This window comes from Suillus bovinus, assembly GCF_016758785.1.
Source record: "Suillus bovinus strain UH-Sbo-P2 chromosome Unknown EDB93scaffold_17, whole genome shotgun sequence".
Taxonomy (NCBI): Eukaryota; Fungi; Basidiomycota; class Agaricomycetes; order Boletales; family Suillaceae; genus Suillus; species Suillus bovinus.
Window position 1 is genome coordinate 210,842 of NW_024542073.1, and position 22,066 is coordinate 232,907.

The 22,066-nt window shown below is 47.9% G+C and overlaps 8 protein-coding genes across 8 annotated transcripts; 6 read left to right on the forward strand and 2 right to left on the reverse strand.

Moving 5' to 3' along the window:
* Positions 1–12: 12 nt before the first annotated feature.
* Positions 13–3,801, forward strand: EDB93DRAFT_1272330 (pre-mRNA splicing factor; the record flags this gene model as incomplete). Its single annotated transcript, XM_041454350.1, has 11 exons — positions 13–97; positions 151–1,332; positions 1,386–1,864; positions 1,888–1,990; positions 2,043–2,176; positions 2,229–2,519; positions 2,578–2,955; positions 3,013–3,354; positions 3,411–3,595; positions 3,622–3,671; positions 3,713–3,801. Coding segments are annotated over 11 exons (3,318 nt in total), but the record flags the coding sequence as incomplete, so codon positions are not given.
* Positions 3,802–4,091: 290 nt separating this feature from the next.
* Positions 4,092–5,057, forward strand: EDB93DRAFT_238384 (OSCP, subunit 5 of the stator stalk of mitochondrial F1F0 ATP synthase). The gene is made up of 3 exons (XM_041455816.1): positions 4,092–4,711; positions 4,763–4,865; positions 4,915–5,057. Exons 1-3 carry the CDS (start codon positions 4,193–4,195, stop codon positions 4,923–4,925), a joined length of 633 nt encoding a protein of 210 aa, XP_041309188.1. The 5' UTR covers positions 4,092–4,192; the 3' UTR covers positions 4,926–5,057.
* Positions 4,951–5,587, reverse strand: EDB93DRAFT_238403 (uncharacterized protein). The gene is made up of 3 exons (XM_041455817.1): positions 5,370–5,587; positions 5,246–5,312; positions 4,951–5,193 (listed from the first exon to the last, which is right to left on the reverse strand). The coding sequence occupies exons 1-3, from the start codon at positions 5,522–5,524 to the stop codon at positions 5,140–5,142; spliced, it is 276 nt and encodes a 91-aa protein (XP_041309189.1). The 5' UTR covers positions 5,525–5,587; the 3' UTR covers positions 4,951–5,139.
* Positions 5,588–7,202: 1,615 nt separating this feature from the next.
* Positions 7,203–8,892, forward strand: EDB93DRAFT_1136197 (mitochondrial NAD transporter). Its single transcript, XM_041449153.1, has 6 exons — positions 7,203–7,324; positions 7,390–7,506; positions 7,572–7,885; positions 7,963–8,131; positions 8,181–8,478; positions 8,531–8,892. Exons 1-6 carry the CDS (start codon positions 7,282–7,284, stop codon positions 8,568–8,570), a joined length of 981 nt encoding a protein of 326 aa, XP_041309190.1. The 5' UTR covers positions 7,203–7,281; the 3' UTR covers positions 8,571–8,892.
* A 937-nt stretch (positions 8,893–9,829) lies between these two features.
* On the reverse strand, positions 9,830–11,683 carry EDB93DRAFT_1336433 (uncharacterized protein; the record flags this gene model as incomplete). Its single annotated transcript, XM_041455333.1, has 4 exons — positions 11,154–11,683; positions 10,951–11,055; positions 10,623–10,898; positions 9,830–10,602 (listed from the first exon to the last, which is right to left on the reverse strand). The coding sequence occupies exons 1-4, from the start codon at positions 11,314–11,316 to the stop codon at positions 9,830–9,832; spliced, it is 1,317 nt and encodes a 438-aa protein (XP_041309191.1). The 5' UTR covers positions 11,317–11,683.
* Positions 11,684–12,718: 1,035 nt separating this feature from the next.
* Positions 12,719–15,519, forward strand: EDB93DRAFT_1136210 (uncharacterized protein). The gene is made up of 7 exons (XM_041449154.1): positions 12,719–13,468; positions 13,524–13,609; positions 13,659–13,772; positions 13,822–14,059; positions 14,109–14,562; positions 14,613–14,775; positions 14,831–15,519. The coding sequence occupies exons 1-7, from the start codon at positions 12,937–12,939 to the stop codon at positions 15,290–15,292; spliced, it is 2,049 nt and encodes a 682-aa protein (XP_041309192.1). The 5' UTR covers positions 12,719–12,936; the 3' UTR covers positions 15,293–15,519.
* A 666-nt stretch (positions 15,520–16,185) lies between these two features.
* Positions 16,186–19,289, forward strand: EDB93DRAFT_1136219 (uncharacterized protein). The gene is made up of 19 exons (XM_041449155.1): positions 16,186–16,251; positions 16,310–16,545; positions 16,674–16,728; positions 16,792–16,806; positions 16,876–16,902; positions 16,964–17,012; positions 17,066–17,381; positions 17,442–17,559; positions 17,610–17,624; positions 17,683–17,705; positions 17,754–17,777; positions 17,831–17,910; positions 17,960–17,993; positions 18,051–18,180; positions 18,233–18,434; positions 18,488–18,511; positions 18,561–18,630; positions 18,682–18,897; positions 18,960–19,289. Exons 2-19 carry the CDS (start codon positions 16,384–16,386, stop codon positions 19,110–19,112), a joined length of 1,713 nt encoding a protein of 570 aa, XP_041309193.1. The 5' UTR covers positions 16,186–16,251; positions 16,310–16,383; the 3' UTR covers positions 19,113–19,289.
* Positions 19,245–21,563, forward strand: EDB93DRAFT_238960 (uncharacterized protein). Its single transcript, XM_041455818.1, has 2 exons — positions 19,245–19,620; positions 19,681–21,563. Exon 2 carries the CDS (start codon positions 19,693–19,695, stop codon positions 21,277–21,279), a length of 1,587 nt encoding a protein of 528 aa, XP_041309194.1. The 5' UTR covers positions 19,245–19,620; positions 19,681–19,692; the 3' UTR covers positions 21,280–21,563.
* The last annotated feature ends 503 nt before the right edge of the window (positions 21,564–22,066 follow it).

Here is a 22,066-nt window from a genome sequence, read left to right on the forward strand (position 1 = left end):
ATGTTTGTTCCTCTTGCTTTATACATTTCACCTAATATCAGTTTACAGCTTTTTGGTCTTGCAGACCGGAGTATCATCGACTTCGTACAGGCTTCAGGTATGACCATTCTATATGCTTCCACTTGTCATCACTCAATTATCGTCTTCTAGCATCGACATCAAAAACACCAGACGCTCTCTTCTCCTCTCTCTCCACTTCTGGCCTTCCAAATACACCCGACGCACATGTATTCGTCAACGAGCTCTTCTCTCGCGTTCCCAGGAAAAGCAAACACAAATCTTCCGCAGACAACACACGGAAGCAAGCGGAGAAGGAGGCAAAGGCATTGAATGCCCGCAGGTTTGAGTTTTTGCTTGAAGATGAGGCTACCCCTGATGTTTCGGAGTTGAAGGGGAAGCGCAAGGAGGGAAGTAGCAGCAAGGAGAAGCGCAAAGAGGACAGAGGAAGTGGTAAGGAGAAGCGTGACCGACATTTGAGGAAGAGAGAGCATGATAGCAGGGAGTGGGAAAGCGATGAGGAAGAGAAACATCGCAAGCGACGGAAACCAGATGATGTTGAAACCAATGCGGATGAAGAGGCAATGGATATTCCAGAGGATGAGGATGAAAGAAAAGAACGAGAGCGGATACAGGATATGAAGGAACGAGACGCGTTTGCTGAGCGGGTGCGTGAAAAAGATCGGGAAAAGACAAAAAAAGTCGTCGAGGACCACTCCTCTCGTAATGCAGGTGCAGCAGCCGAGGCTGCACAACGTCGACAACTGGCAGATGACGCTGAAGCACGGACACATGCACTCCCTTCACTGCGGTTGCACTCTCGGCAGGAATATCTGACCAAACGTGAGGTGCAGCAGATTGAGCTCCTGAGGAAGGAGATCGCGGACGAGGAGGCCTATTTCCATGGAATGAAGCTCACGAAGCAGGAGCAAGAGGACTTGGAGCGCAAGAAAGAGATTCTGCGGCTTGTTGAGGAACGTCTCAAGATCAATGACAAGTGGGATGGTTATATGCTACCGGAAGACTACATCACAGAGCAGGGAAAAATCGACAAGGAGAAAAAGCAGAATGCACTTTACAAGCGGTACGAAGAGGCCAAACCCAAGGATGATCAGTTTGTTACAGACGTCGACCAGTGGGAGGCTAGTCAAACGTTGCACAGCACATTCCGGACGGGCGCTATGGACAAAAGGGAGGTCCCCGACGATTACGAGTACGTGTTTGACGAAAGCCAGACCATTAAGTTCGTCATGGACCAGACGCTCAAGGGGGAGGGAATGATGAGTGCCAAGGACAAACTCTTGCACCAACAAATTCAAGAGGCTGAACAACGAGGTCAGTATCTGCATTCCCTCTCTGCTTAATGTTGGCTGACGGCTGAAATCCAGCGCAAACCATTGATGAAACCCGCAAATCTTTGCCAATATACACATACCGAGAGCAACTGCTGGAGGCCATTAAGGAGCACCAGGTGCTTATCGTCGTTGCTGAGACCGGTTCAGGCAAGACAACTCAGCTTCCGCAGTACCTGCACGAAGCCGGGTACACAGCCAATGGACAAAAAGTGGGTTGCACGCAACCTCGCCGCGTGGCTGCCATGTCCGTAGCGGCGCGCGTTGCTGAGGAGATGGGTACCAAAGTTGGGTACGAAGTAGGCTATTCCATCCGATTCGAGGACTGCACGAGCGACAAGACAGTGCTCAAGTACATGACAGACGGAATGCTCCTTCGAGAGTTCCTGACTGAACCCGATTTAGCCGGATATGCAGCGCTGATTATTGACGAGGCACACGAGCGGACTCTGAGTACGGATATTCTTTTTGCTCTTGTCAAGGTGTGTGGTGCTACTTCTCACAGTTCGCTTCAGGTTCTGAGGGCTTCATTTGTTAGGATATCGCGAGATTCAGGCCTGAGCTGAGATTGTTGATTTCAAGCGCGACCATGGATGCTGAAAAGTTCAGCGAGTACTTTGACAATGCACCGGTGTTTTATGGTGAGTAGCTACAGTTTGCAAATGATAAATGTAATACCAATGCTTTCCGCAGTTCCTGGGCGTCGATACCCAGTCGACATTCATTATACACCACAACCAGAGGCCAATTACCTGCACGCAGCCATCACTACCATATTTCAGATACATACAACACAGCCCAAAGGCGACATCCTTGTGTTCTTTACGGTATGTAACAGATCCTCATTACTGCATCGTCCATATACTCACTCTTCTGCAGGGCCAAGACGAGATCGAAGCAGCCCAAGAAAATCTGCAGGAGACAGCTCGGGCACTGGGGAACAAGATCGCCGAATTAATCGTTTGTCCAATCTACGCCAACTTGCCCAGCGATATGCAAGCCAAGATCTTTGAGCCGACGCCAGATGGCGCAAGGAAGGTCGTGCTCGCTACAAACATCGCAGAGACATCGATCACTATCGATGGTGTGGTTTTCGTTATCGATCCCGGATTTGTCAAGCAAAACTCGTACAACCCTCGTACTGGCATGTCTTCCTTGATCGTGGTTCCTGTAAGTAATGGCGCTGTATTATCTTTGCGCTTACAATCCATTTTACTGTGTGTTCCAGTGTTCTCGTGCATCAGCCAACCAAAGAGCAGGTCGTGCAGGTCGTGTGGGGCCTGGCAAAGCTTTCCGGCTATACACGAAATGGGCGTTTTCAAACGAGCTCGAGGAAAATACCGTACCTGAAATCCAGCGGACGAACCTTGGGACGACTGTCTTGTTGCTAAAATCACTCGGGATTAACAACTTCATGGATTTTGAGTTTATGGACCCACCTCCGGGAGAGACGCTTATCAGGGCACTAGAGCTGCTCTATGCTCTGGGGGCATTGAATGACCGTGGGGAGCTGACGAAACTGGGTCGACGGATGGCAGAGTTCCCTGTTGATCCTATGTTGTCTAAAGCCATCATTTCGAGCGAGAAGTACTCGTGTACTGACGAGGTATGGGCTTTCGTATCTTGAAATAACATGTTGATGCTGATGATATCGTGTCACGAGGTACTGACCATTATAGCAATGCTCTCCGAGTCTTCGTCGTTGTTCTATCGTCCCAAAGACAAAAAGATGCATGCAGACCAAGCACGTCAAAATTTCATTCGCACAGGAGGAGATCACTTCACGTTGCTCAACGTCTGGGAGCAATGGGCCGATACGAATTATTCGCAACAGTTCTGCTACGAGCAATTCTTGCAGTTCAAGAGTCTCAGTCGGGCGCGGGATATTCGGGATCAACTTGCTGGGCTTTGCGAGCGTGTCGAAGTCGTTATTCAGAGTAATCCGAACGCAAATGACATCAGCCCTGTGCAGAAAGCTATCACGTCGGGGTACTTCTACAATACTGTAAGTCGAATAATTCGTAGTCGGCGCGTGCAGGTATGCTCATGTAACATTTTCAGGCCCAACTTCAGAAGAGTGGTGACTCTTACCGGACGCTGAAGACGCATCACACCGTATATATCCACCCCTCATCAAGTCTTTTCCAGCACCAACCGCCTGTTAAAACCCTGCTATATTATGAGCTTGTCATGACTTCGAAATCATACATGAGGCAAGTCCTTTTTCCGACAAGCTACATACATGCGTCTGATCCGATTTGCTCTCCATTAGACAAATCATGGAAATCAAGCCATCATGGCTAATGGAAGGCAAGTACTATCGTTCGAGTTGTCTCCCCCGCAATTTTAACGATATATTTCAGTCGCTCCTCATTACTTCAAAGCTGCTGACCTGGAGCAGTTGACCACTGGTGATAAAAAGTTGCCCAATGCGAAAGCGGTTGGTTCGTCGGGGGCAGCTGCTTCATGACGTGTCCCCTTTGGTAGTGATCCATGCTGGGCTGTATTTGGTGTTATTTCGTATCATAATTCGTATGTGCTGGATAGTAGTAAGTTTGCATCGGAGTTGTGGGTGTATTGCCCAGGATCACTTGTGGTTTGCGTTCCCACCATACCATTGACCCACCCTCACTCTCAACCAATTCCTCTTGAATTTACGAATATAAGCTATCTTTATAATAAGAATAATTCAGGCTATGCATTGAAAATGTTCTTGATTTCGTCTATGTAGCATGAGCAAGCCGAGTTTGATCGCGGAAACGCCGGGTTGAGCTTTTCATTTCAAAGCCCGCACTTTCCCGATACTTACAACCTCGGGAGACAACACATCACCAACGCCTAACATGTTGTGCTCCTCGTTCCGCTCAGCAACCGCCTCCCTGGGTCTGGGACGGCGAGCAGCTTCTACCATTGCTCAAAAGTACTCCAAAGCTGTTTACTCGGCTGCTCTTTCGAAATCACCGCAAACTCTCAACAAGGTTCAGTCGGAATTGAACGCCATCTCTACTGTCATCAAGGAGGTGCCCGACCTCAAGGCATTCGTCAATAACCCAACGCTATCTGCCAAGGATCGCTCTGCGGGCCTCGCTGTCATATATTCTCGCGCAGAAGGCTCCAAGAAGGAGCCTGTCTCCGACATAACCAAAAACTTATTTGGTGTCTTGTCGGAGAATGGTAGACTTGGAGAGACGGAAGGTGTTATCGAGGGGTTCAACGAGTTGGTTGCAAAGTACAAGGGAGAACTGGAAGTGGTTGTCACGTCTGCTACTCCTCTGCCTAGGGATTTGTCCTCCCGGCTGGAGACTATCCTCAAGCAGTCTCAGACAGCTCAGCAAGCAAAGACGCTGAAAATTTCGAACAAGGTACTTCAGTCTTATTCATCACGCTTTCAAGTCGGTTCTAACGAGTTTTAGGTCAACCCTTCAGTTCTCGGTGGCATTGTGGTGGACTTTGGTGACAAGAGCATTGACCTCAGTGTCTCATCGCGTGTCAACAAGCTTAACAATGTTCTGCAGCGTGAGTTTTGCTTATTTCTGCTTAGTTCGATGGCTGACTCGTTGCACAGAATCCGTATAGATACACACGCATGTCGTAGAGGAGATTGCCAGTGGCCGGGATTCCCCAACCTCACGAAGGAAAGGAAAGCTTAGTCGAGTACTTTTGTTCTTACCCAGCCAATGCAATCGCGCTTTAGAAAATGCGTCCCTCGCAAGGCTGTCTTTGAAATCTTTGCTGGACATCGACAGTATGAGGTTGACGTGCTCGAGTAACTGATTTACATGCAACCGAACTAAAATGTCTTTGGATGTCTCTGACCCGCAAGTGAACTGAAGTCGGAAGATGACTCACTGGAGGATGTTCTCAATAACAAAATTTTCCAATGATGTGCTACTCACCGCAGTTGCTTCTGCGTTTTCTCCCCCATCACCCCCGGGGCTGAGTTCCGCAGCGACGGTCATGAACCTAAGTAGACATGATAGACCTCGTGAATCAGAAGTACAGCTCAAAAACAGGACTTACTGTGCAGCATGTGTACCAGCTAGAACCCTCATGGCATCCAAGTCTGTCTGAAGTTGCTCAAAGAGATCTGCTGTCTGTCCGACAGCGCGTGACATATTCTTCAGACTAGTTGCAAGTTGGCTATATAGCCTGTCTTTTGCCTGAGTGGCATTCATGGACGCAAGTGAAATCTAACTCTAAGGCTAGAGACTCATTGACTTAGGGAGTCACGTGACCGGGGTGAAACGCAGAACAAACGGTGCAACTTGCAGTTGCTCTCGATGATGTTCGACCGTCAGGACCCTTAAATATTTATGGCCCTCGAGTAGGCCCAGCAGCCTGATTTACCACTCACTCTTCTGCAGGCTGCTCCACCTCAAAAAATTACTGGAACGGCAACCGCAAGAACGGCAACGACTACAGAGGGTCGCGCGAATGTGATGACTTCCTCGTGAGTCTTCCGACTCTTGTTGATCGTGAATCAGTGACGAGCCCATCCCTCAAGTAGTCAAGAACCCAGAAAAGATGGGAAGCTCCAAATTTTCTCTTCCAGATCCATCGTTTAACTTCTAGTCACGTTCACGTTCATCAATCTGCACACACTCATCCAGTACATGTTCGGCTGTGTATCATGTCGACCCATATGGTGTGCCCCGAAGGTTTTGATCGAGCAGTCCGATCTGAAGTTAGGTAAAATATAGACCAGGAATCCTGCGAACAATATCAAGGCAAGCTAATGTCTTCGAAAGACTGAAAAGTTCACCAGAAGAACAAGCGACTACAGCGTCGGCGCGAGCAAAAAATAAAGGTCGATTCTGATGAAGAAAACATGACAACGACAACAATGATTCAAGTGAATGGTAATGAAGAGCCCTTTAGGGGCCTTCACAAACCTGTGCTGGGACGAATCGCGATATTGATGCTTGTCATAGAATCTCAATGATTGCCCATAAGACTTTGCTACTCTTCAAGGGGGAGTCTTTGGATTATTTGAGTCTGTAAAATTACATGGATACGAATATGAGGCACTTTTCATGGATACACTGCTGAAATGGCCTCCTTCCATTTCACTCGATAGTTACTTTATTCTGAAGCAAAGTCTTGATATTAGAGTGCAAGAACCTCATGAAGATGACCTTGCCTTGTAGAACGCGACATGATCTTTGATATGCGATGCCTTGGTTTTGGGATCTGCATAATACCTTGGATAAGAACTCATTACACTAGTCTGGCCTGGCAGATACTGTCACTTCGACTTACCATGCGATATCTTTCACGTTGTCACCATGAATCTGTCCAGAATAGTACGACGCTGTCCTTCAGGGGGATTCCGTCAAAATAGGTTCATCGCTGAGCAACGGACCCTGGGCGCTCACCCTTTCCAAGCACACTCAGTACTGACTCGGAACACTCGAAGTTCAATGCACATTGACATTATATCAAACATAAGATGCCTTACCTTGTGTCTGAGGGAGCGAGGAGTGATTTATTGACAGACTCAGGGGGAAAATAATAATTGCCCTCCACCACGACAGGGCTGGAGTGCTCGGCAAGTATTTCGTCCCTGTAAGTTACTTTGACCATGATTTAAAGTTTAACGTTTATGGCCGCTGTGTGATTCAGTTGTGTTAGATAGTGTTGACTTGGGCCTAGGTATCGCCTCACCGTGTCAATGGCGCAGGCACTCACATGCGAGCCTTGTACTCAAGATCCGAACTAGCAGTGCTTAGCAGCAAGATCAAAATCTGAATTCGGTGTGGTTTGAACAAGGCTGCCAGCTAGAAGATGTATCGGCAAAAGCCGGGTGTGCACTGGCAGGGTGTCGGCTGGTGGTTGGGTTGGTCATACTCCCGCTTTCAGTATATATATTTAGGATCACACCAGCATAAAGCCTAACTAGTGCATCGAGCGACCCCCTTCGCGGGGAAGAGATATGCAGACGCGAAAAGCAAAATGGACCGCAAACAGCATGATCGGTGCGCTGTTACCGCTACTATGTGTGATTCCGTTTTCTGAATAATTCTCGGCTTTCCGCTTACAGCTGGTGCTGGAGGTGGTCTGGTTGCCAGCATTGCGACCTGTCCGCTCGACGTCATCAAGACCAAGCTACAAGCTCAGCGTACAGTCCAAGGGCAGCAGGGTTATCAAGGAGTTTTCGGTATGTGCTCCGGCCCCTTCATATCCGTTCCCATCTCCCTTATCATCCTTGGCACTACCCTGCAGACATCCTCAAAACAACCCTCAAACATGACGGAATACGTGGCATGTATCGTGGTCTTGGTCCCACAATATTGGGGTATCTTCCAACGATGGCAATCTACTTTGCGGTGTATGACGGAATTAAGACGCGCTTCGGAGAACCTCCACTGGGCCAAGTGCCGAAACATGACCGAGTATACCCCGCTGCACAACCTAAGGGCTACCAGCCCGTCATGCGCGACCATCCATGGACCCTCCACATCCTTTCTGCGATGATCGCTGGTGCAGCGAGTACAACCTGTACCAACCCACTATGGGTCATCAAGACCCGTTTCATGGTATGAGTTTTGGTTCAATATCGATTAACTGCAACCCAATTCACGAACTTGCCTACCCTGGCTCATGCATGCGATAGACACAATCAAGACGGGAAGTTAGATATCGACATACCTTCGATGCAGCCTTGGCAATATACCGCACGGAGGGCATTCGTGCGTTCTACCGCGGGCTCCTACCCAGCCTCTTGGGGATATTTCACGTAGCCGTCCAGTTCCCCTTATACGAAAAGCTCAAGATGTGGGCCCGTGAGTAGTAGCTGCCTGTTCTGCATCACAGCTTTAAAAAGAAACGCAGAGGGTGACTCCGATGAGCCGTTACGGAGCGACACGATATTACTATGTTCCGGCATGGCGAAGATGGCTGCATCCATCGCGACGTATCCACATGAGGTTGTACGCACGCGGCTGCAGACGCTCCGATTACCAATAGCTGAGGATGCATCTTCGGACGGCATGGTCAAAACGCATGCGCGCCGCGGAATCATTTACATAACACGCAAGATTATTCAGAGAGAGGGCTGGACAGGTCTCTACAAAGGTCTTTCAGTCACCCTGTTCCGAACGGTGCCAAACAGCGCCGTGACACTTTTAACGTACGTTGAAGACCGTTGACTCAACTCCACTCTCCGTTGACATAATTTCCAGATATGAAATGCTTATGCGTCACCTCACGGTTTACCAATAAAATATAATTGTACCCACCGCGCAATTGTATATCGGCATTCACCTGCCTTGAACTAACAGGAAAGCGCTTTTGGATACGATGAATTCAACACTGCATTTAGAAAGACTTTTTTCATGTATAGATTTATGACTCGTGTATAATATCAATATCATCATTGGCGCATGCCTGTCTACCTCCTCCTGCTGTGCTATGATTAATATCAGGGCTACATAGCCTTGCTCTAACTTGGAGATATGATCATGTCATTCTCGCGAATGTCATACATACTTTGCCAACGGACAGAATCTTTGCGTGTTTGATCAGGATTAGGTTCAAGTTCCACGATAAAATAAATTGATAACGTGACGCCCCCTTCCACTAAGCGAGAATTCTATTTCAGACGCCTGGCGTGTACACGAAGACGAGAGCGATGACCTTACTGTTCTAACCAGGTATTTCCCACTTGTACAACCAATGCCAAAGAAATCAAAACCATAGCCCGATCCAGTCCAGATCAACGAAACGTCCATGGTGTCCCTTCCAGGTCGGTTAACTATGTACGCAATGTTTGTGATCGTTTCATCATCATTATTAAAGGAGAATCTGCCTAGTCATATGGTAACCCAGATGGCATATATGGTCAACAAGGTTTTGGCACGAGCAAAAAAAAAAGGAAATGAGGACTGTAAAGATGTATGAAAAAGCGTTCGAAAAATCCAAGTGCGCGTTCGGCCTCCTTGTGTGAGAAGAGCGTCTGCCCCAGCTGGCATGGTCCACATGCATGCCGAAAATTGGTTGTTGGAAAGAGTGTAAGCAGTCTGAAGATGACATGGCATGTGATTCGTGGGCGGCATACGGGCAGGGGTGGGAAGGGGTGAATCAACAAGTATATGCAACCACAGCTGTGGGTTGCAATATATGGATGCAAGGAGTGGCAGGACGGTGTCCGTGGGGAAATCCAGGGCAAGTGCTGGGAGTAGGAGCAGGGTAGGGGGTAGGAGTCCGAACGAAAAGTCTAGTGCAACTACCAGAAATTACCGGGAACCACGATAACAACAGATGTATAGTAAAAAGCCAGCCTTAAAATGAAGGCAAAAGGTGCGGGGTAGGCGGAAAAGCGAAGACTAGAGAAGTGGTGTTATGCGGGTTAGAAGGTGCGAATGAAACGGCGACGAAGGTGGGACAACAACGTGAGGGCTGTGAAAGGTATCCGAAAAAATATACAATCAACGTTGAGAAGTCGAAAGTGCAATAAAGTAAAGTAAAGCGCACAAAAAATCCTAGTGATCTTGCACTGTATCACCCGTCTCACTCATAGTTTCCACTTTAACTCCCCGTGATGAACTGACACTTCGTATGTCCCGTCCTTCTTCTGCCAATTCACGACTCATAATCGCATCATCTCTTTGGTCCTCGGCCTCCTCCACAGGGGGCCCTGCAAAATCAGGTTTGCGCAATGCTTTCCTAAATGCATCCGCCATGATGGCTGCATCGGCTCCTGAAAATGGACCGGTATCGCCTGCAGAATGGGCCCGTGAGATGTCGGATGCGCCATCCGGAGATACGATCGATGCAGGCCGATGATGTTCTGATGATGTCCGGCCAGCCACCGCACCCACCATCCCAGCCCCCAACAACGGTAGTTGAGGAGAGTTGGAGTTCTGGGCATTGGCCATCATCGGAGACGAGGAACCCATAGATCCTCGATTCGATAATTGTTCACGTCTTCGTAGACGGCGCACGATTAACCAAATCAAGACACCACCAGCCACGATGGCAAGAAATCCGAGTACCACGATGACTGCTATTGCCCAATGAGGAAAAGGTGCACTTGAGTTGTTTGGTTGAACATTTCCCGGCGAGGCCGACGATGTCCCAGATGCGTGTAAGCTAGATAAAGATGCCGATGACAGAGCGGCAGCAACAGATGATGATGATGCAGCGGCAGCAGATGACGATGCGGCAGCGGCAGACGATGAGGATTGCATAGGACGAAACGACAGCATCTGCATATGTAGTTTCTTCACGAATATGTTAGCCAGGATATTATAGACTGCGTGGCACAAAACGCACGAATAGCCGTGAACGTTGGATTTGTGGTGTAAGAGCCAGCATCCAGACCATTCTGATTGGTCACTACCCAATAAAATGGGTATGAGAAGTTCTGCCCTGGCGTCCACGAAGTCCCTTTGCTCCCGAACCAAGTATCATTCACTGGTGCATTCATTTCACCAGCACTATCAGTCGGATTTGTTTGCGTGAAATTGAGAATGGGGGAGTTCGTATCAGCATCAAACAAGTATATGACGACGTCAGTGTACTGCGATAGTTGCGGCCGTCTACTGTTCCCTGTTATCGCGTCAATTTCAATAGAGCAAAAATGAAACATGGAGATGCTCACAGACAACGGGTGCCCACTGGTGCTGGATCACTAGATTACCTGGGCCTGGATAACAAGTCACCTGACTATTATCAGCGTATATTTCACATTGAGTCTCGGCTTCCGCTGGCGTGGCGAACACAAGACGTTAGCACAGGATACGAGTAATGAGGGAGACGCGACTGCTCGCGTCCGGACCTCGCATAATCACATTGCACACGCACCGAGCGCACTCTCATTCGAGATGATAGTCCCTTGTCTCCTTTCTATTGATGAGGGCCAGAAAGATTCTGCGTCAAGTCTACTTCGTTTCGATGACGAATATGATGACGATGGTGGAGCTGTCTGAGCTGGCCAAGGGGAATTCTGGGATGGGTTGGGAGACATTGGAAGGATTTGTTATCAAGAGAAGATATAGTAGCTAATATTGAATGAAAGCCTGAAAGGCAACGGTTCGCCCGTTTCTTCAAGAAGAGGCGGAAAGTAAGTACTGGTATGGCTGGGAGGAGGTGGGATATGTTATTGGTTGCTTTACGACCTTGAATCTTGGGAGGAATAGGCCAATTAACAAGGAAGGGGGAGTTGACGTCCTTTTTAACGTCAAGTGCAGCGACGACGATGTTCGGCGACGGCAGCAAGGACGGGAATGACGCAGGGGACGTCGAGCAGGGAGTGAACAGAGCGAGCACTAGGTTGCAAAAGGTGAGTGTCGTGAATTCTCAAAGACCCTGAATACTCCCGCTTACATAATTACCCCCTTCCCTTTGTTCGCGCGCGGCTCTACTTGTCCGCGCGTTTTGGGAAATCTGCCTCGCTTTATTCATAAAATCTGATTCCCTCGGTGTATCATAGCTCCCATTTACACTGCCGCATCTGCTACTTGGGGTTCATCAAGATGATCATTTCGTTTATGCGGAAGATTTGAAAGCTCGCCGTAGGCAACGGGTATTTGTTAAGCGCTCTGATATATAGCAGGTCAGCATGGCGTCGGTCATCATCACTATCGCATGGAAGAAATGACTGCGTATCCCGCAGTTACCTGGGGACCAGCTCAGCTCAGCCTCAGATAGAGGTAGTTTGCAACGCGACATGTATATGCAGCCGCAATCATCGGCTGCTAAAAGTATAACCGTGACACGGCACGAAATTCCTCAGCTTATAGACGTCATGATGTAAGTGCTGGCATGGATTAATTTGCAACCTTCACCAGAGTTACCACTCACTGCCCATCTGATTCTGGCGACACCATTGGAGAAACACTCATCTTGTGGGTTTTACAGAAACTACAAAATACTGATTTTCATGATCAGGCTGGATTCAAAGATGTTCGGATTGCCGACAATCCAGGGTTGCGCAACCCAAAACTCGAACGAAGCTGTCACCGGTCGGAAAATCGATGTGGGCTAAACTGGTTTTGATGTTCGGGAAACCGGAAGAATTCGTCCTCAACCGTAACTCCGCAAAATATGTCACAAAAGAAGTCGAGAATAACAGTAACCTGGTCCCTGTTTTCCGTTTGCATCCACGGAGGTAAACATCGACTCTAGAACAACCTTCTGATTGAGGATAGGGCCGATTGATAATGTACTATGATTATCAGTGAAACAACGTTAGGAATGGCTGGTCAATACCGATAACAAGGGACCTTAGTCTAGAAGCACGGGAGAACAAGTGGGGAAAATTACATACTTGGCTAGGTTACCCTGATCTCTTGGATATGAATGTGGGTCGAGGGAGGAATAACCATTGGTCACTTGATCAATGATTACATAATATTATGATGTTCAAACCGAACCGTTCGACTGAAACAAAAAGACCATAGGCCATCAGCTGGTAGGCAGCCCTGGGATCGACGTGCGTAATTGTTGTCGTAAAACGAAAGCTTTACGTGCTCCGAGGCGAGCACTGTGTCGTAGGAGAAGGTATTCATTCACCAGAGTGCGAGCATGCGTTCAACAACTTGAACTAGCTGGTTGCTAGCTTTGCAGATTTATCATTTCGTGTGACATGGCAGCACCAGACAGGGGTCATACCCTTCTGCTCAGCAGCTTGGGGAGGTCAAACTCCATCAAGACTCCATTGTCGACTATCCAGGCCCTCATCGTCCACTACCTCGCCAATATTCATCCTTCTCCAACACCTCTCGCTGCCACTATTGTCAGCAGCCCCATCTTCCTTCCGTTTTCTCATTCAAAACTAGAAGCTCTCAGTACATCTTTCCGACATGCAGTACATTCGAAATTACAGGTGCTGAAAGCGGATTCGAGCGGACTGTTTTCTCCGAGCTTAGATACTCAGCTCAACGTTTGGTCCCTTGCTATCTTTCAAGGTCTCGAAGGTGGACACGCCATTATACGATTGGCCTGCTGTAGCGGACTTCTTCTCGGCCTTGAGGATATCCTACAACATTTACCAGCAAACAAGCGAGATGTGAAGGGTATAGCCGAAGATGAACTGGTAATGACTTTTGCAGACGTTATTGACCAGTTCTCAACGTCTGATACATGGGGAAAAGAATTTCATTCTGCCGCTGAATCAGGTGTGTGCTCAGAGCATCAGTAACTTTCCTATGAATGTGAACCCTGCTCTTATAGCCAATGCTCTTGCACTGTCGCTCATCATAGCTTCTCAATCTCTTCTATCGGTGCCCTCCCAGAAATTCACTGCGCTCCCCCTTTCTGTGAGTTCGCTTACATGAATAGTTTCGCTTATACTAATGTGCTTATCAGCATCTGTTGGGACTAATTATGCGCACCATCGAGGATGCGTTCGATGGTGGAAGGTTCCTATCTTCCCTCCAGTCTTCGTTATGTTCCAAGGCAGAATTCAAAATTCATATACCTGTCAGTGGTACATGTATATATATCTCTCCTCAAACTAACATTCCTACAGCAAGATAGTACAATTTCAAAATCCATTAAAAACGTATCAAGTTCGATTTCGATGGCTTACATTGGTTCAATATCGAAGTTGTGCGCTAGAACCGTGTCGCTCTTTGTAGATCATAGGCCAAACGTCGCACTACCCCTAATCTCGGAAGCATATCAGAAACTCAACTCTATCACTGCCCACGTTGAAACTGACTGGTTTCCGACCTCACTCTCTGGAGCTACAGGCCAGAACCTGTTGTGTGAGAGCCTCGTTGAATTAATAACCGTACAGCGCTCATCCATACATAGCACCAGACGCCAGGGAAGTTACAACCGTCATATGGGCGACTTTGAAGACACTCCTTTTCAGCGTGATTATGATCACAGAAGCAGGCCTTTCTGCGTCGGTCTACATCCCCTCCACTTCCGCTGTTCTACCAACGACTTCGACGCTTGCGGTAATTGCCCTGCAAGCGCTCTCTCACCTGTCATTTGTTATAGCACAGTTTGGTGGTTCAGGTCACGGTGCTTTCGATGAGCTCAAGAGGTTGTTTTACCTCGCACTAGACATTCTCGGAAGTGATGTAATGGAGAGCAACAAATACGCTCGACACCTTTGTGTCATCGAATCGGGCCTGGAGTTACTTCCGGGTCACCCTTCCTATCAAGCGAAAAGAGCCTTTGCGCTTTCAGCAATCGAACAACTTATTCCTGTGCTCGACGAATTGACTATCCAGGAGCTTGTCTTTCCTATGTGCCTTCCGTAAGTTTCATCCTCCACATATACAATGATCCACCCTTAACACGTGGTAGGCACCTGTCTGACGCTATTCACCGCGAAATATTTGAATCCGCACATAGTGTCGTCCTTGCCATCTTCGCTTCGCATGCGCAGAAGGCGAGCGAATCGACGTCACAACAAGGGAGGGGCTTCACAAGGAAAATTGTGCCGTTTTATGCCAACTGTTTAATAGACGTAAGTAACTACGTCTTAATTCTGGAGTGTATTTAATCATGCCGGTCGTTCACAGAATTCAGTGCAGGGCAGGCTCAGCACGTTGCAACTTCGGTTAGCATTTTCCGCTCTCGTTAGGAGTGCGGCGTCTGCTGCTGATTTGTCTCTTGCGTGGTTTTGCATCGACTGCCTTCTGGCTGCTATCGCGTCTGCTTCCGAGCATGACGACGAGCGTAAGCATCGGCTTCACCTAACTCTTATCTCATGTGTGCCATCGGTTCCATTGGCATTGCTCCCTCGCTTGCTGGATTCTATCCGTTTATTTATGGATGCAGCTCAGGACGAGAAGGAAAGGCAGGAACTTATCGACGCATTATTTGCGGATATCAAGGAGCGCGTCGGTGATAGAGAGAAGGAATATATGATTCGGTGGTGGGGAGAGCTGCGGATGAAGTGGGCTCATACTGAACCTGGTCGCGAGGAGATTCAGGGGGAACATGGTTCGGACACTGATGTGACATTGACACCACGGCTGTGATATGTTCTGATATTTTGCGTACAGATTACTCAAATGATAAATGCTTTGGACCGTCGTATCACGACACATAGAATCGATCTCCAATAGGCCAGATTCCATAGCAACCGCTATGTATTCATTTACTTTGTTATTCTGTCCCGAAGCGAGGCACGAGGATAAGAGGCCCCCGGAAGTTTCCCTGTGTCTGTTCCGTCTGACCCCAGATGTTACACCTGACTGCAGGATGGGGCTATTCTGGACGCATGTGACCCACCAGCCCAAGTAGTCGGCCTTACTAGGCTCAGCGATAGTGTGCCTGTGTCTAAAAATCACTTCATTTCGGGTACACGCTCTTGCTCACCGGGTGTCAATATTTCAATTATGTCCACTCCGTCATGCTGTGCAGCATTTTTGACAATTTTCAATGACCAGCTGTACTTTTCATGGATTGGTAGGAGTTCAAAATCCATCATGATATGATATTATATATGAACTGCTGGATGAGATGCGACGGCTAACATCTCTGCCGAAAATGCATCACACGGGCATCCAGAATAACGGCTCTCCATCGTTGATTCTGTCCAGCTGGCAGCTGCTCTCGAAAACCACCTGTATTCCACGTATCACGTTTTACATATTTTTATTTTCACCGCTCATGCATATGGATCCTTCTGAGACTGGCAGCCACTGGCTTGCACGACTGCCTGCTTTCAATGCCTGCAAAGGTCTCACACTCTCGCACAGCTTTAGATATCCTCGGCTTCAAGAGCCGTCAAGATACGCTGTGCTCATTTTCGGGAGCAAATGTCAATGAGGAAAAAGATAGTGCGGATGTCATGACAGTGTGCAAAAGTCTGATGATAGCAATAAAGAGCAACGACCGAAGGTCACCTTTTGTTAAACATATGCTGAGACTTGTTCTCGGATTTGTGAAGTGCATTACCGGTACTCGGGCCCATTGATTGGGCATTACGGAACAGGTGATCGTTTTTATGGAATCAGCTGCAACGTTTTACTAACTATAAAAACAACCATGAGAATTTGCATTACAGAGCATTTCTTGCTTTTGCTCATCGTTCTTGCTTTTCTGGACTGACGGTTACTAGATAGAGATGGCCAAAGTCGTGTCACCCGCAGGCATCCTCCCTCACATACCTGACGACCTTACGCTTGCGCAGTTCATATTGGATGCGGAGCATGTTAGAAAGCCTGTTCGTAAGAATAATGCTTGGATTGTTGATGACCAGAGTGGTCGAAAGATTGGGCTTGAGGAGGTGAGTGCGCCTGTCAGTGAAATTGAGCAACTCTCTGCAGGGTAATGCGCAAAGTTGGTGCGACTCTGGCTGACATGAATCTTTATTCCCGTCTGACGTGGTATACTAGCTGATCATGCACTTCATAGCTCAGAGCTCGGACATATGGTCTTGCTAACGCGTTGAGTATCCGCTACAACATCCGTACGTTTTCTACGTTTTCATGGTGCTGAGTGCCACATATTGACTGCGTCCGGCTCCCTGCAGAGGAGGATCATGTTGGTAATACTATAATTTCAATGACTTGCAACTTGAAGTATTACTGATCCTACCATTCTGAACACCTGACAGTGTTGATCTACAGTCCAAATCATGTTGGTATGCAAGCTAGCTTCGACATATGTAGCGTATGTTTGGGTTGACAGTATGAACTCCGCAGATTATCTTGTGGCTGCTTGGGCGGCTCACAGACTTGGTGCCGCTGTGTCGTATGTCCACTTTCTTTGAGTTGCCTAAAACATTTTGAAATGCTGCCCACAAGCGGTGCCAACCCGCTATTCACAGTTGACGAGCTCGTGTATCAAATAAATACAGTGAAAGCAGCCGTCATTATCACGCACCCAGACTCTCTCGATGTGGCTTTGGCATCTGCGCATGCCACTGGTGTATCCGCGGATCGTGTCATTCTTTTTGATATCGAGGGTGTTGATACCGCGCAGAGAGCGACTGTGCAAGTTTTGGTTTCGCAAGGTCTTGCTAGTGCTCCGAACTTTACAGAACGGAAACTTGCTCCCGCTGAGGGGAAGACCAAGGTAGCCTTTTTGAATTTTTCCAGCGGGACGACTGGTCGCCCCAAGGTGAGCGCGTATTTAGTGAGAACATGTATCTGGATGTAACTTCCACATGCGATATATCAGGCTGTTGCAATACCTCACTACGCGCCGATTGCAAATGTCATTCAGCTTGCTACGCACCACAAAGTCGGTGAAGATTATGCCGGACAAAGATTTAAACCTGGTGACGTATGCTGCGCTGGTGCGTGTACTGCTATCTATCCAAAGGGTTCGGTTTGATTACCTACGCAGTGCTTCCTTTATATCGTGAGCCATTACCACTCTTGCAACATTGTTATGTTGTTGTGAAACTGATTGTTTTCAGATATCTATGGACTGGTCTTCAATGTACGACCTCGCTCGACTTCATTTATCTCATTGCTGAATATCTTGTAGGCACATTATGCCTTTTTCTGCGGAGTGCGTCGACACACCTTGAATCTGCAGGTGCACGCTGACTGAAGTGCATACAGATGACGGTTGTTTTGACGGCGAGATACAACTTTCTAGATTTCTTGAAGAGCATAATCAGGCACCATATCACCCATCTTATGTACGGTCGTCATCCGGCCTTATTTGACCTCACCTGAACAAGACTTTAGGTTAGTCCCCCCACACATTGTACAACTGTGCAAGGTCAGCGAGTCGTTCCTGAATGACTGTGTCTCTCACCTACCTGCGTTTACCACTTAGCATCCAGCCGTCAAGAGTTACGATTTTAGCCACGTTCGATACATCACCTCGGGTGCTGCGCCCCTGTCTCGTGAGGTGATGGAACAGCTTATTGAGATATTCCCAAACGCCGACTTAGGACAGAGCTACGGTAAGTCCATCTCTAGAGGGTGCATGTCTATGTTTCATCACAGTGGTCACAGGCCTTACCGAATCATGTACTGTTATAAGCACTTGGGCGATGGATAAGAGATGTGACTTGAGTGGTGGTGCTGGCCAACTCCTTCCTGGTATTATCGGCCGTGTGGAGAGACCGGATGGTACCCTTGCCGACTTTGACGAACCTGGTGAGCTCGTCGTAAAGACGCAGGCGCTTGCGCTTGGTTATGCAAACAACCTTGAAGCGTACGAGATCATCTTCCTTGTATTACTCACAAATTTAATCGCAATGCGATCAGAACGAAGGAAACTTTCGTAAATGGGTGAGTAGGTAGGCGTTCGATCGGCGGGTGATTGATATTCCGCTTTCAGATGGCTCCGTACAGGTGATGAGGTGAAGATGAACCGCAAGGGAGAAATTGTAGTTCTCGATCGTTTAAAGGTTGGATGATTGGCCTTCGCCTTGGTCTCACCTGATTGGTCAGCCCTACAGGAAATGTTGAAGGTCCGTGGATTCCAGGTTGCACCTGCCGAGCTCGAAGGGTGTATTCTGGACCACTCAGACGTGACTGATACGTGCGTGGTTGGAATACAAGATGAATATAGTGGAGAATTACCACTGGCGTTCGTTGTTCTCCACCCTGAAGCCGCCAAACGTGTCGCAGAAAGCCCTCAGGCCGCGGACGAAATCAAAGCATCGATTATGAAGGTTGGCGCTTCAAAACCTCCAAGGAGCATGCCAACTCTTATGTTCATATTTGAATTTTACAGCATGTTGTTGATAACAAAGTTGGCTACAAAAAGCTCGCTGGGGGTGTCGAGTTTATTGATGTTGTCCCGAAGAACCCGAGCGGTAAATTGTTGAGGAGGGTGTTAAGAGATAAGGCTCGGGAGATGCGGACGAAGCCCAAAGCGAAGCTATGACATGGTGATCCTCTTTGTGAATCCACTGTACACCCACATGTATCCTTGTTCCAATATAATTAATTCATCGCGCCAGACTCAGAGACATCCCAGGGTTCTGCCATCAATCGTATTGAACGAATCATAGTCATGGTAAGTATTAGAAGAAGCAAGTTCTGTTTCTTCACTATGACTTTTTCATGTGAACCCAGGGAGGCTGGTTCACGTAAGACTGTGACATGAGTCTGACACTTCAGCACAACTCCAACACCCCAGATGGTCCATCAGCTAGACTACTTATCCCAACACGATTCTTTAGCTTGCGGGTGCGAAGCAAATCCGGACTCCGCCGAAGGCCACTTCTGATTTGCATCATGGTTGACAAAGTTCAAGTTAGTTGTTTCGCAAAGAGTGCTCACTCAAAGTTCTTGAATTTCCAGCTTCGTACTACGTGCATCTTCCGTGGATAGCGACAGTTGACTATTGTTCGTAAATTGGGCACTCCGAACGCAGTTGTTGCCATCGAGAAGTATGTCTGTCTCCCTAGTATTGACTACCCTCACTCACCTTTTTTTAAAAAAAAACAAAGTCAACAATAGGGATGAATGAATGCCATATCGATAAGCTGCCAGATGACGCGCTCCGTATAATTTTCGAGTTGGTCTGTGAAGACGACCAAGCCACCTTCCATAATTATTCTATTCAAAATGAAGTGCGGGAAGGCAGGTTTTGGGACGATTGGGACCAAAGCTACTATTATGATGATTGGCACCGTGAAAAAGAATCCAGAGGCTCTCCACCATCGGCACTCATTGCAGCAATGTGTGTGTGCAAACGTTGGCGTTGTCTCATGTCACACACTCCAACATTGTGGACTGTGTTACAAATTTCCTTTGGCAATGGTGCCGCATCTCTTGAACGAGTGCGCACTTTCCTGAGACTCAGTGGAACACATCCTCTCAAAATCACTCTACTTTGGAATGACCCTCACAACCCGTTCAATGGAGGCCCCAGGCAAGCCTCCCCTTTGTATGACCATAATCTTATGCTCCCCGCACCGGTCGACGAAAGCGTGGCTGGCGCTTACCTCGTCTTGATCATCATGGAGTTATATGCTCATGTGCACCGTTGGCGCGAGTTTACGCTGAGGACGACCTCAAAAACACACATACGACAAGCACTCCTACTCTTATCGCGTCCTTCCGTTCATCCAGCTCATATGCTAGAAAAACTGTATCTTCAACTCGTACACAACCAATTGAATGTAGACCCCAACCATCGTGAACCGTCAATTTTTCCTGGCTCAGCATCTCCCATCAATGATCTTATCCTTTTTGGGACCAGTTGGTCCTGGCTGTCATCCTCCATGTTTTCATCACATCTCGTCAATTTGCGCATACACTACTGCACAGATGACGGTAACATCAATACGGCCACTACATCAAAGGTTTTGTTGCAACTCCTTAGTGCACTGGTCAATCTGCAGACCCTCGCACTTGAATTGGATATGGATGTGACAGACATCCTGTCTCCCATCGCGCTGCCTCGCTTGCACTATCTGGCTATGAAATCGAAGAAGATGGACTGTTGGATTGAAGACTTTCTCCACTATGTTCATATGCCCAATCTCCGGATATTGATCTTGGATGGCATTTCCTGCGATTACACATTGAACGAAATTGAACTTGAAGGTATCCTTCAAGAGTTGATCAGGCTTACCAAGAAAAATTCCTCTGGCTCTCTTCTAGAGCTAGACGAACTCCATCTCGTTAATTTCGCACATTATCCAGATCCTCAGCTCCTCCATTGCCTGTACCAACAGATGACTAGCGTCAAGGTATTGACACTAGGACCAGGGGCGTTCTATGCGAATGATACATTTGCACTGGGACTGCTCCCCACGCCCCATGGACTGGGGGACGTCCCTCTACCGGGACTTCGGACCCTGATCGTCTTTGACATTCCAATAAACTTCGTGCGGCGCATCGTTCTAGGGCGACTTTCGCTCGCTGGTCCGTTGGAAGAACTTTATTACCAAGAACCTGACAGCCGACCGGAGCCAGAGGAGGATGATTTGATTGTCCCAGACGATTGGCAACATCAAGTTGAGAAGTACTATCGTATTAACAGTGTGAAATCTGAACGTTATTGTGATGTAGTCGGCAGGAAGTGGTCATACTTAGCCTAGTACCTTGGTCAATTTCTTACCATGTCACATATGTCGCTCGCAACTTGGGTCAAAAAAGAAAAAAAAGAAGTGGCTATCCTCGGGTCTTTGGATTCTGCCAACAAATTTCATTAGGCTGTATATCCGTTCTTATTAAATACTCATTCGATGTTAGCGAGCAGGAGATGATGATCAGAATAGGGTCCGTAGTATCTCCTGACGTCCATGTCCTTCAGCGGACATGAAACTCCGATGTGTTACTGGACTGACGTGGCTGGGTATCTGCTCTAGCAGACGGAAGCTGGCGTGGCCTCGGCTCGCCCACTTCATGACCACCGAACACGCCGTCATTTTTTTCCGTTCCAGGTCTGGCTCTCCTTTCAACTGAGCGAACCTTTGACTTCGTGCAGGTGCACTGTCCACAAGCCTTTTAGACGAATACAAAATTGGTTGGCACCATGTGCGTGAGTCGACGAGTTTGGTTAGTACAACGTCTGCGGAAATGGAAGCAGGTCCTTATACAGAAGAAACGGCGGTCTAGCTTCATCAGGGTCTGCCTACAGGAGACTACAGGTAGGTATGTAGTGGGTTGGAGTGCCTGAAAACGCGGTATGCAAAAACTGGGGCGAGCTAGATCCTCAGGTACTCGTGTGATCATATGCCTGAGAGCAGTTAGCCTTTGAAGCGAACAAGAGGACAACGCATTGGGTGTGTACTACACTAGCTCAAATGGATGGGTTCCGAACTTTCTTCATCCAAGCGTCCACCTTACAGCGGCGTCTCTCGCTGGTGGTTTAAACACGGTCTG

Coding starts and splice junctions, on each gene's coding strand:
- EDB93DRAFT_238384 (XM_041455816.1), top strand. CDS start 4,193: ATGTTGTGCTCCTCGTTCCGCTCAGCAACCGCCTCCCTGGGTCTGGGA. Junction 4,712..4,762: donor CGCTGAAAATTTCGAACAAG/GTACTTCAGTCT, acceptor AACGAGTTTTAG/GTCAACCCTTCAGTTCTCGG.
- EDB93DRAFT_1136219 (XM_041449155.1), top strand. CDS start 16,384: ATGGCCAAAGTCGTGTCACCCGCAGGCATCCTCCCTCACATACCTGAC. Junction 17,013..17,065: donor AGACTTGGTGCCGCTGTGTC/GTATGTCCACTT, acceptor GCTGCCCACAAG/CGGTGCCAACCCGCTATTCA. Junction 18,512..18,560: donor AAGGAAACTTTCGTAAATGG/GTGAGTAGGTAG, acceptor TTCCGCTTTCAG/ATGGCTCCGTACAGGTGATG.
- EDB93DRAFT_1136210 (XM_041449154.1), top strand. CDS start 12,937: ATGGCAGCACCAGACAGGGGTCATACCCTTCTGCTCAGCAGCTTGGGG. Junction 14,563..14,612: donor GTCTTTCCTATGTGCCTTCC/GTAAGTTTCATC, acceptor AACACGTGGTAG/GCACCTGTCTGACGCTATTC. Junction 14,776..14,830: donor ATGCCAACTGTTTAATAGAC/GTAAGTAACTAC, acceptor GGTCGTTCACAG/AATTCAGTGCAGGGCAGGCT.
- EDB93DRAFT_238403 (XM_041455817.1), bottom strand. CDS start 5,524: ATGAATGCCACTCAGGCAAAAGACAGGCTATATAGCCAACTTGCAACT. Junction 5,313..5,369: donor GCTGGTACACATGCTGCACA/GTAAGTCCTGTT, acceptor ATGTCTACTTAG/GTTCATGACCGTCGCTGCGG. Junction 5,194..5,245: donor AAAACGCAGAAGCAACTGCG/GTGAGTAGCACA, acceptor TCCTCCAGTGAG/TCATCTTCCGACTTCAGTTC.
- EDB93DRAFT_1136197 (XM_041449153.1), top strand. CDS start 7,282: ATGCAGACGCGAAAAGCAAAATGGACCGCAAACAGCATGATCG. Junction 7,886..7,962: donor TCATCAAGACCCGTTTCATG/GTATGAGTTTTG, acceptor TGCATGCGATAG/ACACAATCAAGACGGGAAGT. Junction 8,479..8,530: donor AGCGCCGTGACACTTTTAAC/GTACGTTGAAGA, acceptor CATAATTTCCAG/ATATGAAATGCTTATGCGTC.
- EDB93DRAFT_238960 (XM_041455818.1), top strand. CDS start 19,693: ATGAATGAATGCCATATCGATAAGCTGCCAGATGACGCGCTCCGTATA.